The sequence below is a fragment of the Schistocerca serialis genome, chromosome 9 (assembly GCF_023864345.2).
Source record: "Schistocerca serialis cubense isolate TAMUIC-IGC-003099 chromosome 9, iqSchSeri2.2, whole genome shotgun sequence".
In the NCBI taxonomy this organism is placed as follows: Eukaryota; Metazoa; Arthropoda; class Insecta; order Orthoptera; family Acrididae; genus Schistocerca; species Schistocerca serialis.
Window position 1 is genome coordinate 467,649,620 of NC_064646.1, and position 25,883 is coordinate 467,675,502.

At 38.4% G+C, this 25,883-nt stretch overlaps 1 protein-coding gene across 1 annotated transcript in view; it reads left to right on the plus strand.

Annotated features, from left to right (window-relative positions):
* The window catches only part of LOC126418576 (glycogen [starch] synthase), a 124,733-nt gene extending 99,760 nt beyond the window's left edge, over positions 1 to 24,973 (plus strand). Inside the window, exons 11-13 of the mRNA XM_050085393.1 lie at positions 1,536 to 1,747; positions 15,049 to 15,249; positions 22,977 to 24,973. Coding sequence (XP_049941350.1) covers positions 1,536 to 1,747; positions 15,049 to 15,249; positions 22,977 to 23,015 — 452 coding nt within the window. The 3' untranslated portion in view covers positions 23,016 to 24,973. The remainder of the gene's footprint in view (positions 1 to 1,535; positions 1,748 to 15,048; positions 15,250 to 22,976) is intronic.
* The last annotated feature ends 910 nt before the right edge of the window (positions 24,974 to 25,883 follow it).

Genomic DNA, 25,883 nt, shown 5'->3' on the forward strand with positions numbered 1-25,883 from the left:
TTTTTTTTTTCATAAAAAAATCTAATGTGATGTGCTTTTTATGTGAGTACATTATCTCATCTGCACATAATGCCTTTGTAATTCTGGAACTTTTTAAAACCAAAACCAATACACAGAACAGTTTTTCTGTTCTGTTGCTAACCTGAAAGTGCAGCTCTGTGAGAGGAAGGGTATGAAGTTTTTGCAAAGATGATATTTCCTTGTATCGTTAATAATATTCCATAAATTGCTGCCTAATAATATGTTTATATGTATCATCAATTAAATATTTATTGTGTGTGTTTTGCTTCTTCTTTGAGGCAGATACTAAATCCTACTTCCCTCAGCACTGCCCCCCCCCCCCCCCTCCCCCCCCCACCCCCCCTTTCACAGACTTTACGTTCACCTGTCAACAATTTCTTCCAGCTGCAATCACTCGTTGTTTGTAAAATTAATTTTTGCTTTGTAATTAATATATGCCTACTTCCATAGCTGAGTGGTCACTGTGTCTGACTGCAGGGCAGTTCTATCAGGGATTTTTCTACACTGGTAGGACTGGAATGGGGAGAACTCAGTCTCTTGAGGCTATCAAACAGCTGTTTGAGTGAGGAGCAGCGGCTCCGAGGTCTATAAAAACTGTTGGCAGTCAGGAGTGTGGGGTGCTCACCCCACATCCCTCCATACTGCATCCAAATGGCACTGTATAGCAGAGGATTACCCCACGGACAGTCAGCATCGGCTGTCCTCTGGGCACAATTGTCTAGTTAACTACTTTTTGTAATCAGTTTATCTGTTGTAGACATCCCACATAATCTCTAGTACTATTATTCACTTCTTTTACATGATCTCTGCTTTTCCTCCAATGCTGTTTCATTTCCACATTCTTTTTCTGTATTTTCAAAATAATTGTGTGAAAAATATGACTCACTGATAAATTACTGTATATTTAAGACAGTAGTTCTACAAAAATTATGCACCATGATATATCTTAATAAAGTAAGCTGGGTGAAAGGACTTGTTTACTAACATATTTAATTTCAACCTGATTGACATGTACCTTACCTCCACTGTGGATTAAGTAATTTGTGTTTCAGAATTTCTCTTTTCATTCAGTGCTGAAACTTTTTCTTTTTCAGTTGTATCTTACTGAATCATCTGGGGCAAATAATGGTTACTACAGTTCATAACATCTATTAATTGTGAACATTTGCCACACAGTTTCTCTGCAGAATAATAATCACTGCAGAATGATAATCGCTGCAATATATCTTGTATTGTCGAACATAACAGAATCGGTGCTGTCTGTTGAATTACTGATAAAGTTGCACATCATGCTGTAAAATATAGGAACTGTAGAGGTAAATCAAATACCTTGAGAAGTTCTTACACTCACAGACTTGCAAACACTATTGTTATGGAACTGACTGTAGCTGATTTTTCCACCTTCCAATGTGAGGAGTATGGTTGTTTCCTTGATCTTTTTCTCTAGGGATTTTTGTGTTAAAAAAACACAACTTTCTGTACAGGTGTTTTACAGCTTCCATTTTTCATTCCAGGTTTTGGCTGCTTCATGCAGGAACACATCGCAGACCCCATGAGCTATGGTATTTATGTTGTAGATAGGCGCTATATATCTCTTGAAGGCTCTGTGCAGCAATTGGCAAGCTACATGTATGATTTTGCACGACTGAATCGAAGACAGCGAATCATTCAGCGAAACCGAACAGAACGACTGAGTGACCTACTCGACTGGAGAAATCTCGGTATAGTGAGTATTCTAAATCAAACACTGATATAGTGGACAATTTCATACTACAAAATTCCCCACTATGGAACAATGATCAAATACAGATAAAAAGCACTTGTGGTAGTAGGTGTCAGCATGGAATGAAGTGGCACAACTATTAAGGTATTAAGTAGGAAAGGTGGTGAGTTAATTCCATGCTGCATGTAGTAAGGGAGACTGGGGGTGGATTTCTCCACAGAATTTTGAGCGTCCCCCCTCCCCCCCCCCCCCCAGATTAATTGTGTTTGAAAGTGATTAGTTTTGCAAGATGGTTAACAAAGCATAACTGGGTATGTATACTTCTAACTCAGAATTACATTTGAGAGTGTTAAGTGTCAATCAGTCGACCATTTGCCTTTATTACAGCAATCCTTACATGACCATTCAATTATGGTTGAGCTACACTTTTCCAAAATTCTCCCTATAAATTGGTCAACCATGCACCTTCCCTGCTACCAGCCTGACTTTGTAGTTCCATTTCATATCGCTTTGCAATGTTACATCTAGATATTTGATCAACATGACCGTGTCGAGCAGCACAGTACTAATGCTATATTCAAACATTGTGGGTTTGCTTTTTTGTACTCTTCTTCATTAACTTACATTTTTCTACATTTAAAGCTACCTGCCATTCATCACACCAACTAGAAATTTAGTCCATCATCTTGTATTCTTCTACAGTGACCCGACTTTGACTCCTTCCTGTACACTTCGTCGTCACTATCATCATCGTTGTCATCACCACCACCACCACCACCCATCATCATGAGCAACATCATGAGCAAACAGTTGGAGACTGCTACGTATCCCATCTACCTGATCATTCATGTTTACAGAAAAAAACAGCTCTTGTCTAACTTCTGTGGGGCACTCTTGACGATACTGTTGTCTCTGATGAACACTCAGCACCAAATGCAATGTACTGGGTTCTATTGCTTAAGAAGTCTTAGAGCCACTCACACATCTGGGAATCTATTATGTATGATCATATCTTCATTGACAGTTGACAGTGCAACACAATGTCAAATACTGTATGAAATCTAGTGGTATGGAATCCGCCTGTTGCGCTTTATCCATAATTTGCAGTAGGAAAAGGCTAGCTGAGTTTTGTAGCAGTGAAGTGGTGAAAAAGACACTTCTTTCACAATTCTTGAGTATAGCTCATAGGCCTAGGGACATAACCAGGAAGGGTTAATAGAAGAGACAGACAATCCAATGAAGTGTGGCATATTCTGTCATTGGATTCTTTAAGTCAGTGTGAAAATGTTGTGGAGATGTTCAACAAATTCTGGTGGCAGTCGCAATGAGACAGTTGTTGTGCATTAGCATTGAAATTCTGAGAGCATACATTCTGGAAATAGCTGGAGAGCATATTACTTCCTCCTCCCATATATGTATACAGTGAGGCAGTCGGAGAGGAATCTGAGCTCACACAGTGGTTCACCAACAATTGTTCTTTCCATCGTGCCATTCGCAAACGAAATGGGGGGGGGGGGGGGGGAGAGGTGAGGATCGTAGTGGTACTATAAGTTCTCTCGACCACATACAGCATGAGGTGACTTAGAATATAAATGTAGATTTATATCTACATGTCCATTGGCACTAAATGACATTCTGTGATGGATGGAGAACAGAAGATGGCCCAGTTTTGTGGCTTCCATATTCTCTGGATCAGAACACAAGACTTAGATTTGTGGGGCATCTGGAAGCTCATGCGCATCAAACCTAGGTATGAGATCCAGTGTGTCTTAGAGCCATAGTTCTGGAATGCTGCAAAACTGTACACAATACTAAGAGGATCTGTCAGCTCTTCTATGATTTAATGTGACAAGTTGACGTACGTACCAGTGCCAAACTGCGCTATGAACATTTTGTGTAAAAAAAAAAAAAAAAAAAAAAAAGAAAGAGTTCAATGTGATATGCTGGTACATTCTATTCCTGTGTAAACCCATGATTAATTTACTATGCAGAGTTGTAAAATTAGTTTTAACATGGAAATAAAGTGCTTACGAATGCATGTCCATGTAACATATTGTCTTCTTCAGTATTTGAAAGCTGTGTCCTGAAAATTTAGCCAGACCAGTTTTTTTAGACCACATGTAAACTGACTGCCATAAATGAAATTGCTTACAGGACAAAGAACTCACAACAGTCAAACATGTGCTGCCAAAATTTGAGTTAAATGATTTGTATTGTTTGATATTACAACGATATCTGAAACTATAGTTACAGAACAATATGAGAGTAATGAAAATGAAAACTACTGCAATAAGCTACCTAATAACGGTTAAAGCAGGACTATGTTACTGATAGAATCTACTCATTCAATCAGAATTGTGTAATAGGAATTCTGAAAATACAGGACACTGTAACAAGAAGAAATAATTTTGGTTCAGAACAAATTCAGAGAATGTAAAGGTTGGGAATGGAATATTTAATAGACCTAAATACTAAATATTAACCTTACACTTCCTTAAAAAATGTAATTTTTTATGAAGAGTAATTTAAAAATACTACACTCACCTCACAGATGTAATACGAATTAACATTCACATCACCAGAGGCTAAAAACATAGCAAAAGTAATTAGTCAAGAATCTGATATTTGCAGTATGGCTGAAATACTTGTTGACATAGGATATTGAACTAGACAAAATTGTTTCACCATCTCCAGTGATTTTATAAAAATATATGCACGCAAAAGCAGTTTGTCTGATAATATGCTAAGTAAAGTTCACATCTTTAAATTATTACTACTTTTTGGATATGACGTCCATCTATGTACTTAAATAAAAAACAACTGTTTGTTTCTATGCCATATGCATTTCACTTCCTTTTGTTTATGAAACATCCTTAATGACTTTTGTAAATGTAAAGAAACAAACACGCATATCATAGGAACCTTCTTTTATGTGGTCAGACAGAGGAAGGGGTTTTGTGGTGGTGGTAAAATAATATATCGGTGTGACAAACTCGTGATATTTTTTAAGGATCAATTATGTGTGACATTGTACTAATGTAGTCTCTGTTCTTGTTTCTTCCTTTTCTGACCACATAACTACTTAGTAACACTGTTCATTGGGAAGTAGGCATTTTTTATTGTACCATATAAATAACTACTGATGGGAATATTACATTGTGTAGCACTGCTCACAATTAATAAGTGCTCAGTCCCACACTGTGAATAGACTTGAATAGTTTTATTAATCCAAACAGAAGGAAAACAATCAGTTGCTATAGGTGACTTGTTGATAAACAGCAAGAAGATAAATGAATAAACATAAACTGAGTAAGTTAAAACTCCAAGGAATAAGTAATAAACAGTAACATAGTGCTTCAAGTGACGGACACAAACTTGGTGACAGCAGCTGACATGTGTAGTGGTTGCTGCCAGAGTCCCTTTGGTGAAAGTGGGTCACAAAGCATCTTCTCTGAACCGGGACTGGAACTAGACATGTCATGCAGAGTAGGTGGTGCATGTAGGCCCTGCAGTGATTCAATGTGGTGGCGGGGTTAGAAGTCGAGATGCCACGCCTGCCTTGTGTGCAGCTCTTGACCAATAGGTGGGTGATGCCTCCATCCAATTCTGACAGTAGGCTGGCATTGACTAACTCCCCTGGCAGGTGTAAAGTCTTGGCACAAACAAATTCTGCTGCTGAAGACTCTATATCTAGTTTGTACATGGCTCTTGGGCCCAGTAAGACTGTGAGCAGTGCAAACAAATTAGTGCAGTCTTCAGCATCCAGAACTGATATGCCACCATTCTGTTGCTGGCCAGATGATAACTGGTTGTCATGTGATGGACATAGCCACAGAGCTTTGCCAACTGTGTGAACAAGTCTGACTCGAACTTTCTGCCTCTGTCAGCAGTGATATGGAACAGACAGCCGGTCATTGCCAGTCAGCTCGACGTGAAAGCAGTAACTAGAGTTTTTGCAGAGATGATATCTGTAGGTACTGACTCAGGCCATTACATATATCCCTCAGTTATTGTGAATATAGAACGCTGGCAGGAAATGGTCCTGCCACATCAGTGTAAATGTTTGTGAAGTGTGAAGAAGTGTCTGGGAACTCTCCAATCAGGGATAAAAGTGACAAGCTGGTAATGCTGGCAAGTTCTTGTCCATTCGTGGCAGTCTCTCTATAGCCTGGTTGCACGAACCATTAAGATACCACCTCGAATGTTGACCGGACTCCAGAGTGACGACGATTGTTTAAAGCCACGAACGTCAGCCTGTAAAATGCAATAGGGACAAAAGGAAGTGATCTGCCGTGTGACACCTCACAATACAATTTAATGTTCTTGCCAGGCATGTTGATTAGCTGTATCTTAAGTGTCGCAGTCTCATCATTCAGTATGGTGGGCTTCAGATCTTCTTCTTGTGCATTGGCAAGTGCCATGTCCTAGGCCATGAGACACTCACCACTTGAGAGTGAATCTGCAACCACGTTAGTGATGCCTGATATCTGGCAAATGTCTGTACTGAAATGGCTAATGAATTCCAATTTGCTGTACTGCTGCAGGGAGCAAGTATTGCCATTTTTCTTGAGAGCGCATGTTAAGGGCCTGTGCTTGGTGTATATCGTGAATTTTTTGCCTCAACCTGTGGTTGGAATTGCCTGTTTGCTTAATATATGGCTAAAAGTTCCCAATTGTATGTTCTCCAACTCTGCTAGGAAGGTGATGGCTTGTGCAAAAAATGCATTGCCCACCCATAAGCCAGCCGGTGTGGCCAAGCGGTTCTAGGCACTTCAGTTTGGAACAGCGCGACCACTACTGTCCAGGTTCGAATCCTGCCTCGGGCATGGATGTGTTTAATGTCCTTAGGTTAGTTAGGTTTAAGTAGTTCTAAGTTCTAGGGGACCGATGACCAGAAGCTGTTAAGTCCCATAGTGCTCAGAGCCATTTGAACCATTTGAACCCTCCCATGGATGGAGTTGTTTTGCAGTGTGTAGTAAATTACTAAATGCCATTGGTAGAAGTTGAGCATTCCCAAGTACATGTGTAGCTCTTTTACTGTAGACAGCTTAGGCAGCTGCAATGTGGATTCAACCTTCTCAGTGACTCGTCATGAGCCTGCTCAAGATATTCAGTGACTTAGGAATTAAAATTCAGGTTGTCTAAACACACATTTCTGTGTGTTCAATGCCATGCTGTACTTTCTAAAATGCTCAAAAACTTCTCTCAGGTGCTGGCGATGTTGATCCTTGGGCTAGGAATGTGCTAAGATGTTGTCCAAAGAGGCTAAACAAAAGGTCAGCTTGAACAAGACAGTCAATGAGCTGCTGCCAATTTTATGCAGCATTACGTAGCCCAAAGGTTGTAAACCCAAGTAGCATCATAATTACAGTCTTGAGAGTGTCCTCTGTTGGCATGAGAATCTAGGTATATGCCTTGGCACACTTTGCAATACTGAATATGGTGGCTGTATGCAGCACGTGGCTCTTAATAGTGACTGTGGGTAGAGACTAGGCACGGTTCACGAGTTGAGCACTCTGTAATCACTCGCATGACGGGCTCCTCCCTTTTTGGGTATAAATGTAGCGCAGACACCCGTGGGCTGCTGGAAGGTCAGATAATGGCTTCTTGCAATATTGTGTCGAATTCCGCTTTAGCAATGGCGGAGTGTCTAGGAGACAACCTTCTCGCCTGGTAGGACACAGGCAGTCTGTGTGCGGTTTTTATGTAGGGGACCGTATTGTGCAAAACTTGCTGTAGCATGCCTGGAGGTCTTATTAAAGTTGGGAAGTGATGCTGCAGTATGCAGTACTACTCGTGTGCAATATGTATGGCCTTGATTGCCATTGTTCCACTGAGGTGCCTGTAGATTTAATCCATTAGGAAGCTTGACTGTTATTCTGGATAGGTTGTGGATTAGTACTCCATGGAGCAGAATAACCTCCTTGCTTAGAGTTTTTCAATTTTGGATTCTTATTTGAGCTAGTGATTCCTATCCTCATGTCATCTCTTCCTATTAAATGACTGGTTGTTGCCATTATTACTATATCCATTACGTGATCTATTATTATTATTATTATTATTATTATTGTAATCATTTTTCATTTACCATTCCCATTGTTATGTGGCGAATGGTTCCTTTTGTCATGCTTAGATAGTGACAAATTGCCATTATTATGCTTGCTACTGTGCTTTAAATCCTCTTCTGTTAAGTCTGTAGAATTGAGCACAGACATAAACTGGTCTGTGTCACTTTGACATGTTTATCAATTTCTCCTTTATATTGTGAGACAGTCTTGCCTTCAAAAATGTAATAACATCTCTATTGGAGATTGGCTCACCCCAATAAAGAGTCTTATTGATATATCATTGAAAGTAATTTCGGAGTGCCCCTTGCTTATAATCCTAAAGTTTTGGTGAATAGGCTTGTTCTAGTGAGTGCACCTGAATCCTGTTTGACCAAAATTTGGCCAACAATGCCTTTTCAAACTTTTCTTACATTTCACAAGTTTCAGAAATTTGTGTTTCCCACAATGCAGGTTCTCCCTGGATTGAAATGTGTTCGTTCCCTCTCACTCCGTATTTTGGACAGGATATTTTTGAAACTATATATGAAAACTACAGGCTGTACAAATTTTTTGTCATGTATAAATAGATGAAATTTAATCCTCTTTATCAGACTTTTTTCCAGTGCCAATGCTGATGTTGGAGGCACTGCCCTCTCAAACGAAGTGTTGCATTGGATGGTGACTACAATTGTTTGAATGAAAGGCATTTTGTAGCATCTGCCCACACAGAAAGTTGGGAGCATTTTACTGCATTTGTCCACATGGATAGTTGCATACGTTTTGTTGTCAGTTTGCTCGGGAAAGTGCATGTATTACCATATCCGTCTGTGCATCTGAACAAATGTTTGCATTCTGCCTATTACCATTCACAGCATATCATCTATGCCTGCACCCTCTGAAGCAGTCCACTGCCAAACTGTTGCGTTAATTTTGTTTCTTAACATTGTGTCATCTGACACAGGCATTGCACATCTGAGATTGGCATTGTAATTATGTCTATTTTTACCTGTTATGCATTGGACCACATTTTCGATTTGGTTTTCAACATGATCAGTTATTTAGTTACCTTTAGTCTGCAGCTATTGGTTAAAGCTATTGTCACATTTCTCAACTTCTTTCCCACATTTGCATTCTACACTTTTATTAGCTTCAGTAGCTAAATTATCAAACCTTTTGGTGACTTCTGCTACATTCTCTCTTACCTTTAATTGCTCAGTCTGCACTGCAGTTATTTTTGCAGGCAAAAATTACACAAGCTGTGGCAAATCTTTATGTGCTTCCAATTCCTTTAATTTCCTCTGGGATTTTATTTTTGCATTTTCGCAGTCAACAGTCATGTTTTTTCTCTCTTTCAGCTTGCAACCATTTGCATTCTTGGTCTCTCGCTTGTAATTTACGTAAGAGCTCAGTGAAAGGATCAGCTATGCATGAGCCAATAGCCATATCTGGTAATCTATCAGTTTCCCTATGATAATTTTGCTTTGTATCATACTGCCACTGGGGAAAGATGGTTCATCTATTTCACTTATTCTGGATTCTGCCCAATTACTGGCGCCTGTAAATTATACTAAATTCTTAGATTTGTGCTCTGTTGGTGGCACAGTTTCAATGTCAGATAAGCCTTTGCTAGCTTGCTCTTATACTTGTTTTCTCTGTCTAACCATTTCAGTCACACAAGTCACAGCAAGTCTTCACGATACATACACACAAAAAATGCAATAAAATCCTACACAGAAAAAACACACTTATAAATGATTCAATGCTATTGCCTGAAATGTCACTACTCTTACCATAGTTCTGCTGTGCATCCATAGTTATTTATTTCCAACGGTGGGAAATTAAACTCTGCTGACCTTACCTTTACCTTGAACTTTTTGTTTGTGGTATACAGTCATAGACTTCCACCTAACTTTTTCCTCATATCAGGCATGATCTCTCTGTCAGGTGTAACATGCAACAAATACATACAAATACAATTACTGCACTGAAATAATTGGTTGTAGAACAATATGAAATTGTGTACTGTAACAATTGAAAAAACAATGCTCCTAAATGTGGCACCATTTTTGTAATGTCTTAATGGAAAATATTAATACTTTTTTTGTTAGTTATTTAGTGTGTTTTGGAACGAGAAATTATTATTGTTATGGACACAAAATGTCTTTGCAAGTGGTGTGTGTTATAAACGTTTAAAGGCTGTACACTCTTTAAGATCAGAAAGTTTCATACCTTATCCATAAACACGAAAGTAATTGTGTGTGTTCTTGTTTGTGCACTTTTGCATTGCATGTAGGGCCTACAAATAATATGTTCACTTTTTTACTCTGTGCTTTATATATTAAAAGTAATTGGAGGTTAATATTTTAAATTATTCTGGTACAAGTGAAAATAATTTAGTCTGTCTATTCAAGGAAAACAGTCTCACAATATTAAGTGTCTGTACCTACATGCACATAAGGTATGAATTAGACACCAAAATCACAGTTCCATTACTGCAAAAAAGTGTCAATATCTTTCACATTCACACCAGTATAAACTGAGAATTGATTATTTTACCTTAAACCTTGAGCTAAGCCGTTATCGCTTCTGGACTTTTTACTTACATCACTTCTATGCCTTTTGTAGGACAATATTTGTGGTAGTCAGTTCTCAGAATTCCTGGGGAATGGTAATGCAGCTGTCTGTGCACTTTACATTCTGTTTCATAATTACTGAAAATTGAAATTTCCCTGTAATGGTGGACAACACACGGCGGTCAGATGGTCCGGATGGGCCCCTTGTGGCCTGGAGACGGAGAACTAGACTAGACTAGATATGTTCGTCTCTACAGCAGCTTGTGCTAAAAACTCAAGAATGTGGCAAATGGGAATTACATTTTGATAAATAAAAGCATATAACCACATTTACTGCTAAGTCTGTATTTCAGAAGAAATCAAATTTAACAGACTAACAGACCTGAGTACACCAATTCGCTGTTACTCACATTGAGTATATCAGATTAATAATGACAAGCAAAGGAAAATGACCAGACAACAGCAAGAGATAGCAAAATGAACAGAAGAAAGTGCCATAATCTTATTGCACAATTATATACAGTAAATTACAGCAGCCAATGATTACATGTTGGCTTTTTCTATACACATCCTTGTAATAGTCTTTAGCAATCATAAACAAAATATTTGCTGAATGTGCATAATTAAAGATTTCATCACTGTTTCTAGTACCAGAATAATATCTCACTTTCAACTCTCTCTCTCTCTCTCTCTCTCTCTCTCTCTCTCTCTCTCTCTCTGTGTGTGTGTGTGTGTGTGTGTGTGTGTGTGTGTGTGTGTTTATATTTAGTTGTCAAAAGTATCCATGGGGATAAGTCTGCTACTACATTGTTAGCTTACTCTCTGAAAATACCTGTGCCTACTTACCCTTAATACTGTTTTCAGTGGTGTCATCACTATGCACATTCTAGAGGCTTATGCTGCTTCTGCTTGGAATCCATTATCAACTTTCAAGGAACAAAAAATAAGAGAATTGTGAAACACTCGTATTGTGAATCATTTGTCTTCTATACATCAGCAACTGGGACAATTTAAGTTTCCAGAATGAAATTTTCATTCTGCAGTGGAGTGTGTGCTGATATGAATCTGCCAGGAAGTTACAATATAAGTTATTTAGTAAGGGAGCTAAGACCAATTTTGCATTTCTTTCGGTACAGCCAGTGCAACGAATTATAGCTCTGATCGGGTGTCCTAGCGAGTGGCTGCTGACACTTCAGACCATGAGTTATGGTACAGATCAATATAATTACATTTTTACCATGAAATTTTGATTTGGGCTATGTCAGTCATACCGTTGCGGAAGTAATGTATGTGTACGTTATTTGAATTTCAAATCATTTTAAAAGCATTGTCATTAAATTCCTTATTTGTGGTATAGTGTGTAAAATTGTTACAGACAATGCTAGGTATTATATGAAGTGCAAATATACGTAAATCAGTGACAAAAATGCACATCATGGTAAAAAATATAACTATTGGAATTTCAGGCCAATTAGCTCATCACCAAAAGTTGATAATTGGTGTATACAACATATTCTGAATACAGTGGTATTAGCTATAAGATAAGTGAAACCTAGATCTTCAATAAAACTGGATTACTATGCGAGTCATTGCTGTAAATACCTACCTTGTTTTCCAAGTCATTGTACAGTCACTGTGCAGACCAGTCTCCTATGAAATCCAATCTGATATAAATCAGTTCTGCTTGTGAATGGATACAATACCATTTGTTTACAATACAAAAGTTCTACATCTACATCTACATGACTACTGTGCAATTCACATTTAAGTGCTTGGCAGAGGGTTCGTCGAACCACAATCATACTATCTCTCTATCATTCCACTCCCGAACAGCGCGCGGGAAAAACGAACACCTAAACCTTTCTGTTCGAGCTCTGATTTCTCTTATTTTATTTTGATGATCATTCCTACCTATGTAGGTTGGGCTCAACAAAATATTTTCGCATTCGGAAGAGAAAGTTGGTGACTGAAATTTCGTAAATAGATCTCGCCGCGACGAAAAATGTCTTTGCTTTAATGACTTCCATCCCAACTCGCGTATCATATCTGCCACACTCTCTCCCCTATTACGTGATAATACAAGGCGAGGTGCCCTTTTTTCACCCTTTCGATGTCCTCCGTCAATCCCATCTGGTAAGGATCCCACACCGCGCAGCAATATTCTAACAGAGGACGAACGAGTGTAGTGTAAGCTGTCTCTTTAGTGGACTTGTTGCATCTTCTAAGTGTCCTGCCAATGAAACGCAACGTATGGCTCGCCTTCCCCACAATGTTATCTATGTGGTCTTTACAACTGAAGTTGTTCGTAATTTTGTCACCCAGGTACTTAGTTGAATTGACAGCCTTGAGAATTGTACTATTTATCGAGTAATCGAATTCCAACGGATTTCTTTTGGAACTCATGTGGATCACCTCACACTTCTCGTTACTTAGCGTCAACTGCCACCTGCCACACCATACAGCAATCTTTTCTAAATCGCTTTGCAACTGATACTGGTCTTCGGATGACCTTACTAGACGGTAAATTAGAGCATCATCTGCGAACAACCTAAGAGAACTGCTCAGATTGTCACCCAGGTCATTTATATAGATCAGGAACAGCAGAGGTCCCAGGACGCTTCCCTGAGGAACACCTGATATCACTTCAGTTTTACTCGATGATTTGCCGCCTATTACTACGAACTGCGACCTTCCTGACAGGAAATCACGAATCCAGTCGCACAACTGAGACGATACCCCATAGGCTTGATTAGAAGTCGCTTGTGAGGAACGGTGTCAAAAGCTTTCCGGAAATCTAGAAACACGGAATCAACTTGAGATCCCCTGTCGATAACGGCCATTACTTCGTGCGAATAAAGAGCTAGCTGCGTTGCACAAGAACGATGTTTTCTGAAACCATGCTGATTACGTATCAATAGATCGTTCCCTTCGAGGTGATTCATAATGTTTGAATACAGTATATGCTCCAAAACCCTACTGCAAACTGACGTCAATGATATAAGTCTGTAGTTAGATGGATTACTCCTACTACCCTTCTTAAACACTGGTGCGACCTGCGCAATTTTCCAATCTGTAGGTACAGATCTATTGGCGAGCGAGCTGTTGTATATGAGTGTTGATATTATAACTGCTCATTACAATACAAAAGTTGATACTATAACTGCTCAGTAAATTTAGACAAAAGTGTAAAATGTTTCACATGTCCCAGCTATCATCCTCATCATCACATTTTTATTATGTGTAGCCTTCTCCACTGCTCTCGTCGTCTGCAGTTGACGAGTTGTCATTGCAGTTGATGATTAAGGCTCGATTGCAGTGTCTTTGATTTCTTTCTCAACATTCCTGTCATTGTTCAATTGTGTTATTTTCCAAGGCCACTTGCAGTGAGTGTTCAACATCTGTGGTTTTAAACCTGTTGTTTCTTGTGGCTACTTGGTGTACCCTTTCATTTGTCAGTACATTTACCTTTAAACATATTTTATCCAACATTTCAACTCTTGTGTCTGTAGGTGAGAAAACAGTATTTTTCATGGTTAGCCAAGTGGCAGTGTCAGCCGTCTGTATTTTCATTGTTGCAGCTCAGTTCATGACAACCGAATGATACTTAGTGATGTTTATGACAGTGGTGGAACCTATGTCCAATAGAGTAAAGAAAGAAAGAAAGAAGGGGGAAAAAAACTGGCCTTGAGCTCTTTTTCCAACAGCCAACAGGTACCTCAAGACTCCCACTTAGACTGGAATTCTGGCAGATGTACTTCAGTAAATGGTTTTAAGTAAAAAAGTTTCATCCAGAACCAGTACGTCATCACATTCAAGTAAAAAATTGTCCACTGTCATTTAGGTTCTTGTATTTAAATCCTGTATTGTTTAGTAGATGTCTTGTAGATTTAGCAGATTCAGTAACATTTATTTTTTGAATTAACATTTTTCTCAATTTTTGCAATGCCATTGACATAAAATTCAGAGTGTGACCACCTGACAATAACTTTTATAAAAGTCATTTTGTATAGCTAAAAAACTGTATTGTTTAATATTTTTTCTGACAGAATTGAATGTCAGGGGATTTTCCAACAAGATGCATGTGCGCGCACATGTGCACGCACACACACACACACACACACACACACACACACACACACAAGATTGTTCTTAAACCAATGCCACAAGCTGCAGCACAGATAGCCTGTATATTAGCAACTTTTTTTTCTGTTACAGTGGTTTTTTTCCCAGTCAGTGACATATCACTGTATTTCTCAGTATCATAACTATTGATTATCTGCCTTCTGCAAATATTACCTAATGAGCGTCATTGTCTACAACTTTTAAAACAGCTGGTATGGACAGATTTGTGATAAGAACATACTGCTTTGTAATATTTGCTGTGCCTATCTTACTGATGATAGTCATCTCAGAGCTGTCAGAAATAAGAAGAGAGTTCTTGGAATTGATGGAACACAAAGCACACTAGTACTGCTTGTGAGATGTGTATTTGAGTAATGTTACATTTCTATGAAACTGATGCTATTTATCATTTTTACTGTGTGTGAATTACCAGCTCTGCATAATGCACTTAATTTCAATTTGTTGTGAGTAGTATTCACTTTGAGAAGATTTTCACAGACTTTACCATATTCCACCTTTACAGGTGTCACTAAATTATAGCAAGTTTTTTTTTTTTTATCAGTTCTACAGACAAGCACGGCAGAAGGCCCTACTGAGAACATTCCCAGACATGGCATCTGAGGAAGACGAAGGTGCCTTGGGCAAGTTCAGATACCCTCGCCCTCTTTCCGAACCACCGTCTCCCGCCAGTTCGCGACCGACGACACCTGCGACGTCATTGCCGGGTAGTGACGAAGAGGATGAAGTTGATGAAGAGAAAGAGGTATGTAGTAATTTAGTTGCATACAACTTTAGTAGCAGATTACATCTTTCTCCTTGGAACGTGTCACTGAGGAAGCACACGTGAAGAACTTTTCAGTCGTGTAGTCTGTGATTCTTTGACCATTGTTCGCCCGACAACTTGTCTGTAAGTAAATAAGAAACTGGTTATCATCCATATCAAGTGCGACATTTGTGGTGATAGTATCAACTGAATGACAGAGAATGTATGATCACAAAAGGCTGTCTAACCTAAAATGTGCCACCATTTGCAACAGATAAATCAGTAGTCATCCATATTGTGTGACACTTAAACCTACATCAGAGGGGAAACTTTGCAAGAAGCCTACAATACGGACAACATGAATGACAAATATAAAACATTTTTTGTAACATATATCATTTTCTTTGATAGCTCTGTACTATTAAAAAATGCAGGCAGATATGCAGCACTGATAAGGAACTGATTTGCATAAGTAGTAGCACTCAGATGTCATGTAGGAGGAAATGGGACCTGTATTGTAATATGTAGGGTAATCACAGCCCAGTAACAGAACTTCACTACAGACTATATTGCAAAGAGCTGAGGAACATCATCAGACAGGCTAAAACAGTTCAATATATGAAGAGAATCGGAAGGTTTTGGAACAAAATTGAAATTGTATGTCAAAGAGGTAACAGGGCAGAATGTTGTTACTCAACAGATTACACTTCTGTGGTGAATAACTAACAGTTCCATTGTCACACAGGAGCTGTGCAAAGTATTTAATAAACATTTCATGTCAACAATCAGCAAGTTAATTGAAAATATTACTGGTATAGATAAATCTGCATAACTCCTTAAAGCTGGTGTTCAGAGAAAAACATACCATATGCATCTACAGCAAATGAGCAATGTTGTTGAATCATCATTAAAGAGGAAAGTGTGAAAGGGGTATGAGCGAATTTCATACAGGATTATAAAGATTGATGCACCATATACACTGACCAAGAAAAAAGTGTTTTATTTTCAAAACCCTGTAACTGTCTCCCATTGTGATGGAGCAATTTGAAATTTGTCTCAAAGGTACCTTCAATTTTCCTCCGTAATAGTGCAAAAGAGTGGTGCACTGTAACTTCACCCTCGGGCTCAGCGATCCTTCAAAGAGCAAGGTTTCTGCATGTGTGAAAAAGAGCCAGGCTCAGTAGTTCATGTGAGGTGGAAGGTGGGTTAATGGTTGTCACATTAGCACTAAATTTTGCCACAATTCTATCCAACATCATTGTGGATGTGTCACATGATGAGTAGGTCATCACAGCCCCACTTACCCACATTTCAATCCTTTGGCACCTCTGCACTGGAGGTCAGAACTGTGATACCCAGTGTTAAAATCAATTGCTTTGCTTATGAGTGGCTGAGGAAATCACATCAAACACATTACTGCTTGGGATTGATATGGAAAGCCCTGAGGAGGAGCATGAATGGATTAGTGAAACCACCACTTGAATTGGGGGCACTGATTCCCCACATGTTTTGTGGTCAAAAATTACAGTTTGCTGTGCGATGTCCTGCAAAATGATGGTCACGTCCTGCAGAAAGTGTCATCACTTCTGTCTCTAAGCTGGTCATAAGTTGTGTTCCAAAAATGAACAGCATAGAGACAGAAGTGATGACGTTTTCTGCAGGACCTGACCATCATTTTGCAGGACAATGCTCAAGCACGTACAGTGCAATCTGTTACTGATTTGTTTGACTGATGGAGCTGCTAAGTGCTATATCACCTACTGCACTCCCCTGACTTAAGCCCTTGTGAGTTCAATTCGATTTCTAAACTGAAGGAAACACTTCATGGCATTTGCTTCAGAACTGCTACAAATTCATCAAGCAATAGACTGCACCGCTCTGTCAACACAACTAGCACTGCTAAGAGTATCCTACGACTTCCACATAAGCGGCAGTGAGTTATACAAAATGCTGGTGACTACTCTGAAGTTCAGTAAAACTGTGAAACACGTATCTATTTTGTATGAGCTGTAAATAAGTAGTTGCCACTATTAAAGTTCCAACCCTTGTAGTTTCACTTGATTAGTCTCAATGCCTGGGTTTCAGGCAGGATCCCCATTTTGAGTGTCTATGCAGTGCTGTTAAGAGTTCGTGGGGAATACCAAGTAGCCTGAGGTGCAAATTGGGAATTTGTATTGAAGAGGGAGGTATGCTAGAGTAGACATGTAGCTGTACAAAGCCACTGTGCCAGGATGGCATAGTTGTCTTCATATATATAATGTAAGCCTGCTATTATTTTTAGCACAACTGAAAATATAAACAAATACTTAATGCCTTTTGTTACATTCTAAAATGTTAATTACATCCGGAGGAATTTGTAACGTCGACACTTGAGTAAATCCGCAGCAATTCAATCGTGTTTATCAGAGAGAACCAAATTAGTTAGGGATACAAAAAGAACAGTGATGTGACATAGGTACAGAAGCAACATGAACAGCACATTACGTCCACATGCTAACGTTTTTATTAGTCTTTTTCTCTGACTAATACTGTCTCCAGAGGCAGAAGCAGTGGCAGTTGCTATTCCCAACGAGAGTCCCACGAATTCACATCACTCAGTGCTCGGTGCTGGGACTGCTAAAATGACTTGGAGTTTCGTGGCAGTATCTTAGTTCTAAATCCTCAGCAGTTTAGTGGCTTCTGTTCAGACTGCTGCAAATACATACATATTTGGAGCAAGTGTCATATCTGAAGGCAAACAACCAGTCATACATGACATTTAACTTGTAAGTGGCCATCCTCACCTGGCTGGCATATATTTCCCCCTCATGCTCATAAGATCAATGGTCAGTGCCTAGGGACATCAGTTCCTTAAAGCAGTATCATGCAATTAGATAGATAGAGAGAGAGAGAGAGAGAGAGAAAGAGAAAGAGAGAGAGAGAGAGAGAGAGAGAGAGAGAGAGAGAGAGAGGGCAGGGGAGGGGGGGGGGGGGGGGAGGGGAGTGAGTGATGAGAGGTGAGAGACCTGCAGACCTACCTTTAAAGATTGGATTATCTCCAAGCACTTGTTAAGTACAAAACACTTGCCGCGTATAAAAAGCACGACTGGACGCTGAATGCATTGTGTGTGTGTGTGTGTGTGTGTGTGTGTGTGTGTGTGTGTGTTTTCTATTCATGAGGTTCTTGGTTTTATTTTCACTAGTTGCATTTTTCTTTTACTTCTGTTTACAAATTCAAATGTAAATGGTAATTAACAAATATTGAATTGTAACTTTTATTAAAAATAAAATATTTTAATTTTTCATTAGTAATTGCATGTAAATGCCACAAATACTTTTAAAATGGCTAACATTTGCAATTACAGTAAAAACCCATTTTTAACCAAAAAAGGTGCAACATTGTTATGAATGTGATTCGTGAAAGCCCATTACAGAGAAGGCCATCTTCAAAAGAGAGTTTATTTGTATAAATGACTGTGAAATTAAGCTGTTCTAATACAATGAAATGAACAGAAGGAAGGTTGCAATTACAGTCACTACCAACGGATCACGATTATCATTGAGTCAGTGACTTGGCATGCTTGTCCACCCTTTCAAATGCTGTGAATCTGTAATACAGGTGGTCGTGACACACCACGTTGACAATGAAAATCTTGCTTACTGTGCTAACAATTACATGAGCAAGAACTTTGCATATAATCTGTGTTTTCTGCTTTGTTCCAAGGCTGACTTTGAACAGGAATATAATGGATGTCTTGCTGAAATCTGTATGAAAATCAGTTTTAAAGTTCATGATAGTATCAAAGAAAACTGAAAATGTTGGAAATGTAACACAAAATTGTTAATGGTGGGGAAGGATTGTATTGAGAGAATTGAACTTCTGTTGGGACCAACAAAAAACAACATAAAAAGTTGGAAAATGTAAAATGCATCAACATAAAAACATGGTTCTACTGTAAATTGATGTTCTAATTAGCTGCATATCATCTGAATATTTAGAGCCACTTTACATGTTACTTCGGTAATAAAAAATGCTCATGTGCCTGCATTTATTTAGATAAAAGATGAAATAGTTTTACACACTTACTTGTGTTTCTGTGGATGAGGATAAATTTTGTAGTAGTCCTTATGGTTATCCAAGGCACTGTGTATGGTGTTGAAATGCAAACAGCACACACATTGTAAATAAATCACTTGGAACACTTCATAATACTCTTCATGTGATTTAGAGCATCACACATGTTTAACGCTCAATGTTTCTATTTAGAATGCAAGAGTATCCATTAAAGAAAGATGTAAGGATATTTCTTTCCTGTTGAATGCAGATGTAATCTACGCAGAGATGATGTGTGGGCAAATTTATTATTAGAGAAGTATAGGACAAGGGGTGTGTGTGTGTGTGTGTGTGTGTGTGTGTGTGTTTGTTTGTTTGTTTGTCATGTAGAAGAAGGTGTAATTGGATGAATGACAAACACTCACTTCGCTTAACGAAGGTTTATTCAGCACTTGCACACACAAGAGCGCGGAGTGAACTGCTTCTGGCCAGAACACGTACGGTATACATACAGTTATAGAAAATTCCAGGAAAATGATTCTTGACATTTGTGGATACTTCTAGAATGTACTCAAACCAAATATAGAAATTAATATTTTACAATTAAGGTGAGTTTTGAATTCACGACCCTCCATGAAACAGTCTAATATCATAATCACTACACCGTGGTTACTGTGCTACTCAGCTTCTTCTGTGACATTGCTCCCTCCCAGAGAGAACAGTGTCTTGGTGTTACGTCGTCCTAGTCTGGGAATGAGTCATCGGTCCTGCATACTCTGACCCCCGATGACTGATGTTTATACCCTGGCAGTGATCTTCTTAGAACTTCCTTTGCCGCTACGCTCTTCATCACCTTTCCACTTGTTGCCTGTTGCTGGAGCTTCAAATTTACCTTGAGCTGCAGGATCCTTATAGGGCTTCATTCGAAAGATGTGGACCGTATCTCTGATCTTTCATTGTCTTGTGTCGAGGTCGAAATCTTAAACTTTGTAAGTATCATCAGACAAGTGTTTTACAACCTTATAAGGTCCAAAACAGTGCCTGAGGAGCTTCTCAGAGAGACCAACCTTGCAAACAGGAGTGAAGATCCAGACGAGGTCACCAGGCTGGTAAACAATGGGGCAGTGGCTTGCATCATACCTTCGGTGATCGTTTTCTTGAGCCTGCAGCGTGTGGAGTCGAGCTCACTGCCAAGCCTCCTCAGCTCTCATTAACACCTGGTCAATGTAGTCATCATCCACATCATCAGGATGTAACTGAAACACAGTGTTCATCCTCGTCATTGGCTCACGCCCATGCACCAGGAAAAATGGCATAAATCGTGGTGTCTAGTTTGGCGATGTTGTAGGCAAACATTACGAAAGGTTGCATCTCATCCCAGTTGCTCTGCTCAACATTGAAGAAGATTGATAGCATGTCAACCAAGGTCTTATTAAAGCATTCAGTAAGTCCGTTAGTTTGCAGATGGCAGGCAGTCATCATGTAATGAGCAATGTTGCACAGTCAGTTTCTCTATCACAAGATTAGATTGAAAAACTTTCCTTCAATCTGTAATTAACGACCTTAGGGCACAATGTTTTAATACAATGTCTTCCACACTGAATTTGGCTACCTCAAATGCTTTTGCTGTTTTCACGGCTTTTATAATGGCATAGCATGTCAGATAATCAGTGCAAACAATAATCCATTTATTGCCATTAGCAGGAGGTCAATCCCAACATGCTGGAAAGGTGTTTCGGCTGGTGGAATTGGAATGAGTCAGCCAGGTGGTTTCTGAGGGACTGCCTTTCTCCTCTGGCACTCTCAACAGTGCGACATATAGTGATGGACAATCCTAAATAAACCTAGCCAGAGAAACCTCTTGCAGATGCTATCGTATGTCTTAATAAATCCTAAATGTCTGGCCTCGGGTGTGTCATGGAATTCCTGTAGAACATCTAAGTGCATGTGTTTAGGAATCACTGGTAGCCACCTCTTTCCAAATGGATCAAAGTTTTACTTGCAAAGTAATCCATTATCTATCTTAACACATCCTCTGACTGATTTAAGGCAAGCATAATTTGAGATATTTTGGCGTCCTCCTTCTGCTCAGCAGAGAGATCCTGGAGTGCAGCGAGACAGTCACTATCTTCATCAAAGTCTTGATGGTCTTGCACAGGGTTCCTTGAGAGACAGTTGGCATCTTGATGTTTTCTTCCACTTTTGTACATTATAGTAATGTCATGCTCTTGAAGATGTAGTGCCCACTTGGCGAGTCATCCTGTTGGATCCTTAAGATCTATCAACCAACAAAGTCTTGATATACTGGAACCATTTTATGAAGTCGTCTGCTGTCGAAACCTCCTTCAGGAGTAGGGCTTGATACATGTCCTCAGCAACACACTTCATGAGATGTGCAACATTATGTTCCTCCTTCATTCTAGGGTCCACTATTTTACACAGCTCCAAGACGTCTTGAATGTAGGATACTGTAGTTTTTCCTGGGTGCTGTGCCCTGCACTTTAATTTATCTTCAGCCTTGTACATCTGTCGTCGTGTGTCGCCAAAATACTTGCAGCTCTGCCTGGAATACTTCCCACCTTGTCAACTTCTCCTCGTTGTTCTCATACCATTGCTTGGCAGTGCCCTCCAAGTAGAAAAATACATTAGCCAAACATACGGTGTCATCCCATTTGTTAAAATTGGCTGTACGCTCATATACCTTCAGCTACTTGTTTGTATCTTGGCCATCGTCACCAGAGAGAGGATGTCTCATGTGGTGGCACACAGTTGCTGTCATTGTAACGTCCTCTTCTTCTTCTGTCTCTGATAGATTCGAATCTGTTGAATATGGCTTGAACCTGGGTTTCTCGCCACGTAAACAGCGGCTCTGTCATGACCTGATAGGAGCCACTGTGTTTTATAGAAGTTATAGAGCTTTGTGATGTCGTAGGCAAAGATTCGCATCAGTTGTCTCAAATTTACACTGAAAAGGAGCAGTAGTGTTTTGATTATTTGTACCTCCTAATTTTTAAAACTAAATACCCTGAGTTTTTGGTTTTTAAAGTTTGTTAGGTATGTTTGTATCATTTCCAGGTCAAAGGTAATGGATTCAGGGACAGAACTGCACTTGACTATGGCAGGAACAGTAGTGTACACTCTCTTTCAGGGTTCAAAATGTGTAGTTTTGAAGTATTACAGTGAGAGAGAATTAACAGTGGCCATAATTCATACTCACACCAGCTATGCAACCAAATTTGACCTGCAGTCAGGAGAAAATGATGACTACTTCTGACTGGAGGTGTTCCATTGCAACATGACAATGTTCATTCCCACACTGCCTGTTCAACCATAGTAACAATACAGAGTATGAAATTTTAACATCTTAAACAACTTTCTTATTCACCAGACTGCACCCCAAGTGATTTTTATATATTCAGACATCTCAAAAAAGCACTGAGAACAAGCATTTCAGAAACTATAAAGATGAAAACTGTAGTGCACTAGTGGACACATCCACAAACAAAAATTCTTCTCAAGAGGTATGCACACACTTCCAAAAAATTTATAAGAACTCTTGTCAATGGAGTATGAGGAGTTGATTGACATAAAGTTTTTTAATTCAGTCTCAAACTCCACCACATTATCAACATGACATTTAATGTGCTCTGGCAAGTAACACTGTATCTCATGTAAGTATTGTTTCTCTTCACAGCTTCAAGAACTCAATGCTGTAAACCATGTTAGCAGATGAAGAACAAAGAAGTCGCTGCATGCAAAGAAGAGAATAACAAATCATTTGTCGTGTGTTCTGTTGATAGAATCTTAAATGTTTAAAGTAGGTGATTAAAAATCAAAATGTAATACTTTTACTTTGCGATAGGTAGGGCTAATTCTATTTTCTTATTGTACCAGATCTTTTAGACAGATTTTTCAGTGAATATATTTTTGTAGCTGTGTGTCTTATTCTTATTAATCTGCTCAGTACTATCCAGTGTAATTTATTGCTATGTAGTATTGACTTCTTCTCTTTTATAGAGAGTGTTTAGCAACAACGGTAAAAGGAACTGTGCTGCAGTCTCTGGAATATGGCAGTGATGGTTCCAAATTACACTTAAAATTTTCAATATTTGTAATTATGGTACTCAATTTTGGAGGATTCCAAATAACAGCAAAATTCTTTTTGTTCCTTTGTTTAAAGTAATACACATTGTCTTGGCAATTTCAGATATTTTACTTTATTGCATGTTGATCAATTTCAGTAAGCTTTTAGTGCTGTTACACTAAAATGGTAAAAGGAGATCTAAATTTCAACAGTGATATTAGTGTTATTTCAAACTGCTGTATATGCATTCTCCTTGTAATTAGTGTAATGTAGCTCTGCTTCATATATCACTTTAGACTTGTGTGCTAAATCCGTTTTAAAGGCAGATGATATGTTCAGTTCTTTCAACATGTTGTGGATCACACTTAGTCAGGGTATTGTGTTCAGTTTAATACACATAAACATTAACTACATTACTGGCAAAAATGTGTGTGTTTTTGTTACTGCCATATTGTGCCAAAAGAGGTTATTAGTGTATGGAAGATTTGAATACACTATGTTGATGGATGCTTAATGGTTACATGTTGTAATTTAAACTATAAAAATGGAATATGGATGTCAATGTTGAAGATATTTAAGTACATATCATTTGTAAGTGTGCATGTATCTTGAAGGAAATAGTGCAGAATTCCTTTGCTTGTGTGAAGTTTAAGTGAGTACTTCTTAATGTTAGGGAGCAAAAGTACAATATTAACTGTTTTACTGTGATGGTCTGTTGTTAAATTTTATTTTTAATATTCAGACTTCTTAGCAGCTAAGAAAATCTCCCATTTTATCTTGTTTTTTATTAGCAAAATATATTTACTTTTTACCATTTAAGATTGTAGTTTTCTTGTCAACTGGGAGGTTTGAGAAAAAGAAAATAGATATTCCTACACAATAATAGGATTATCTACAGTATTATGAGAAAGATAGATTGCTTCTTCAGAAAAGATGCACACCTTCACATAAGCGTGCACACACACACATGCACATTTGTCCAACTGCTATCTTTGTGTGCTGTGACAGTTTGGCTGGAGACAGTGGTCATATGTGCATGTTTGAATGAATGTGTGTTTGTTTTCTGAAGAACATGATGGGTGAAGGCTCAATGTGTAGCAGTCTTTTCACTGTGCCTCTCTGCAAATCATCTTAATGTTGAGTAGCAATCTATTCTTTTCATAATATTGTTGATATTACAACCTGGACTTCCAATTGTTCAATATTAGAATAACTTTTGTAAAGTTAAACATTTGGTAGATCCTGGAAAATGTAATTCTCATAAAGCCTTAGTGTGTGCTGAGAAATAAGTTGTATTTTATACTGCTGGTTTGGTGTTTAAAGTGTAATTGTAACATGACAACTGTTAAAAGATATGAAAATTTAATTTTTGGGCATCTTCATGTTTTATCTATCCAGAGTTTATTCAAAGTTATCATGAATCACATTTTTGTGTATTTAAAAGAAACTTGATATACATATTTACAAGAAAATTGTGGCACATTTTCATTCATCATTGTATTTAGCTCATACAGTACAGATGTCCTCACATGCATGAAATATTTGCTTGTTTTTCAGGCTATTGTGTGTAATCAGAATGTATTAAAGATTCAACTGATCGCAGTACACATTCTTGTAGAATACTAGTCCCTCTTATATGCTATCATATCATCAGTGATCCTTCTTGTAGGGTTTCAATTACATTGTGGGAATATATCATTATCCCATTCCAGAAACTATGTTGGAAATGCTATTTTTGTCTTGTTGGTTTGTTCAGTCTAAGTATGGTATATGTTTTCCTTGAATACGTTGGACAAAGTAAGGTCACTTAGGGATGTCAGCAAAAATTAAAGATAGTGGTCAGGGAACCATTATTGCAAAAGTTGTATCAGTGTTCAAACTAACTTGCAGTGTATTTACCACTGCAATTAGAACATGACATACTGTGTCACCAACCTTTACATTAAGTGCCACAGTAAGTCTGCTGAATGGGATCAAAAACATTGTGAGGCAGTCATGATAAATCAGTGCAATTGTTAATTATTCTCCATATACAAATACATGACAGAACAAAGCAGATTAAGATATTGGCTTATATTTAGGTGAGATCAAAATTCTATTACACAGCAACATTGCAATCTTTAAGGCTACTTTTAAAATAATAACTAATGTTCTCTTACCTCCATATAACAGATATTGACTGCATAATTCCAACTGTGGGACCAAAAAAGAAATGAGAAAATGTGTTATACCATTCCCAGGGCATTTTCAATATTTCAGGCAAATCTTCTATAAACTAGTCATATTTACAGATACACGAACAAAATGGATTTGTATGGAGTTATCAACCAAGTGTAGGAAATATACCTAAGTCTCTCAGAATTTTATAATGAAATTCAACAGCATGTTGTACTTCTCTGTATGTTTGCACACTGAACTGCATTGCAATGCTCTACAATTTTGGCTTTGCCCATTTAGTCTGCCAGTTTAAGGCTGTTCGGTGTCCACCTATTGCAGACACAATTTCCATGCTTTTGC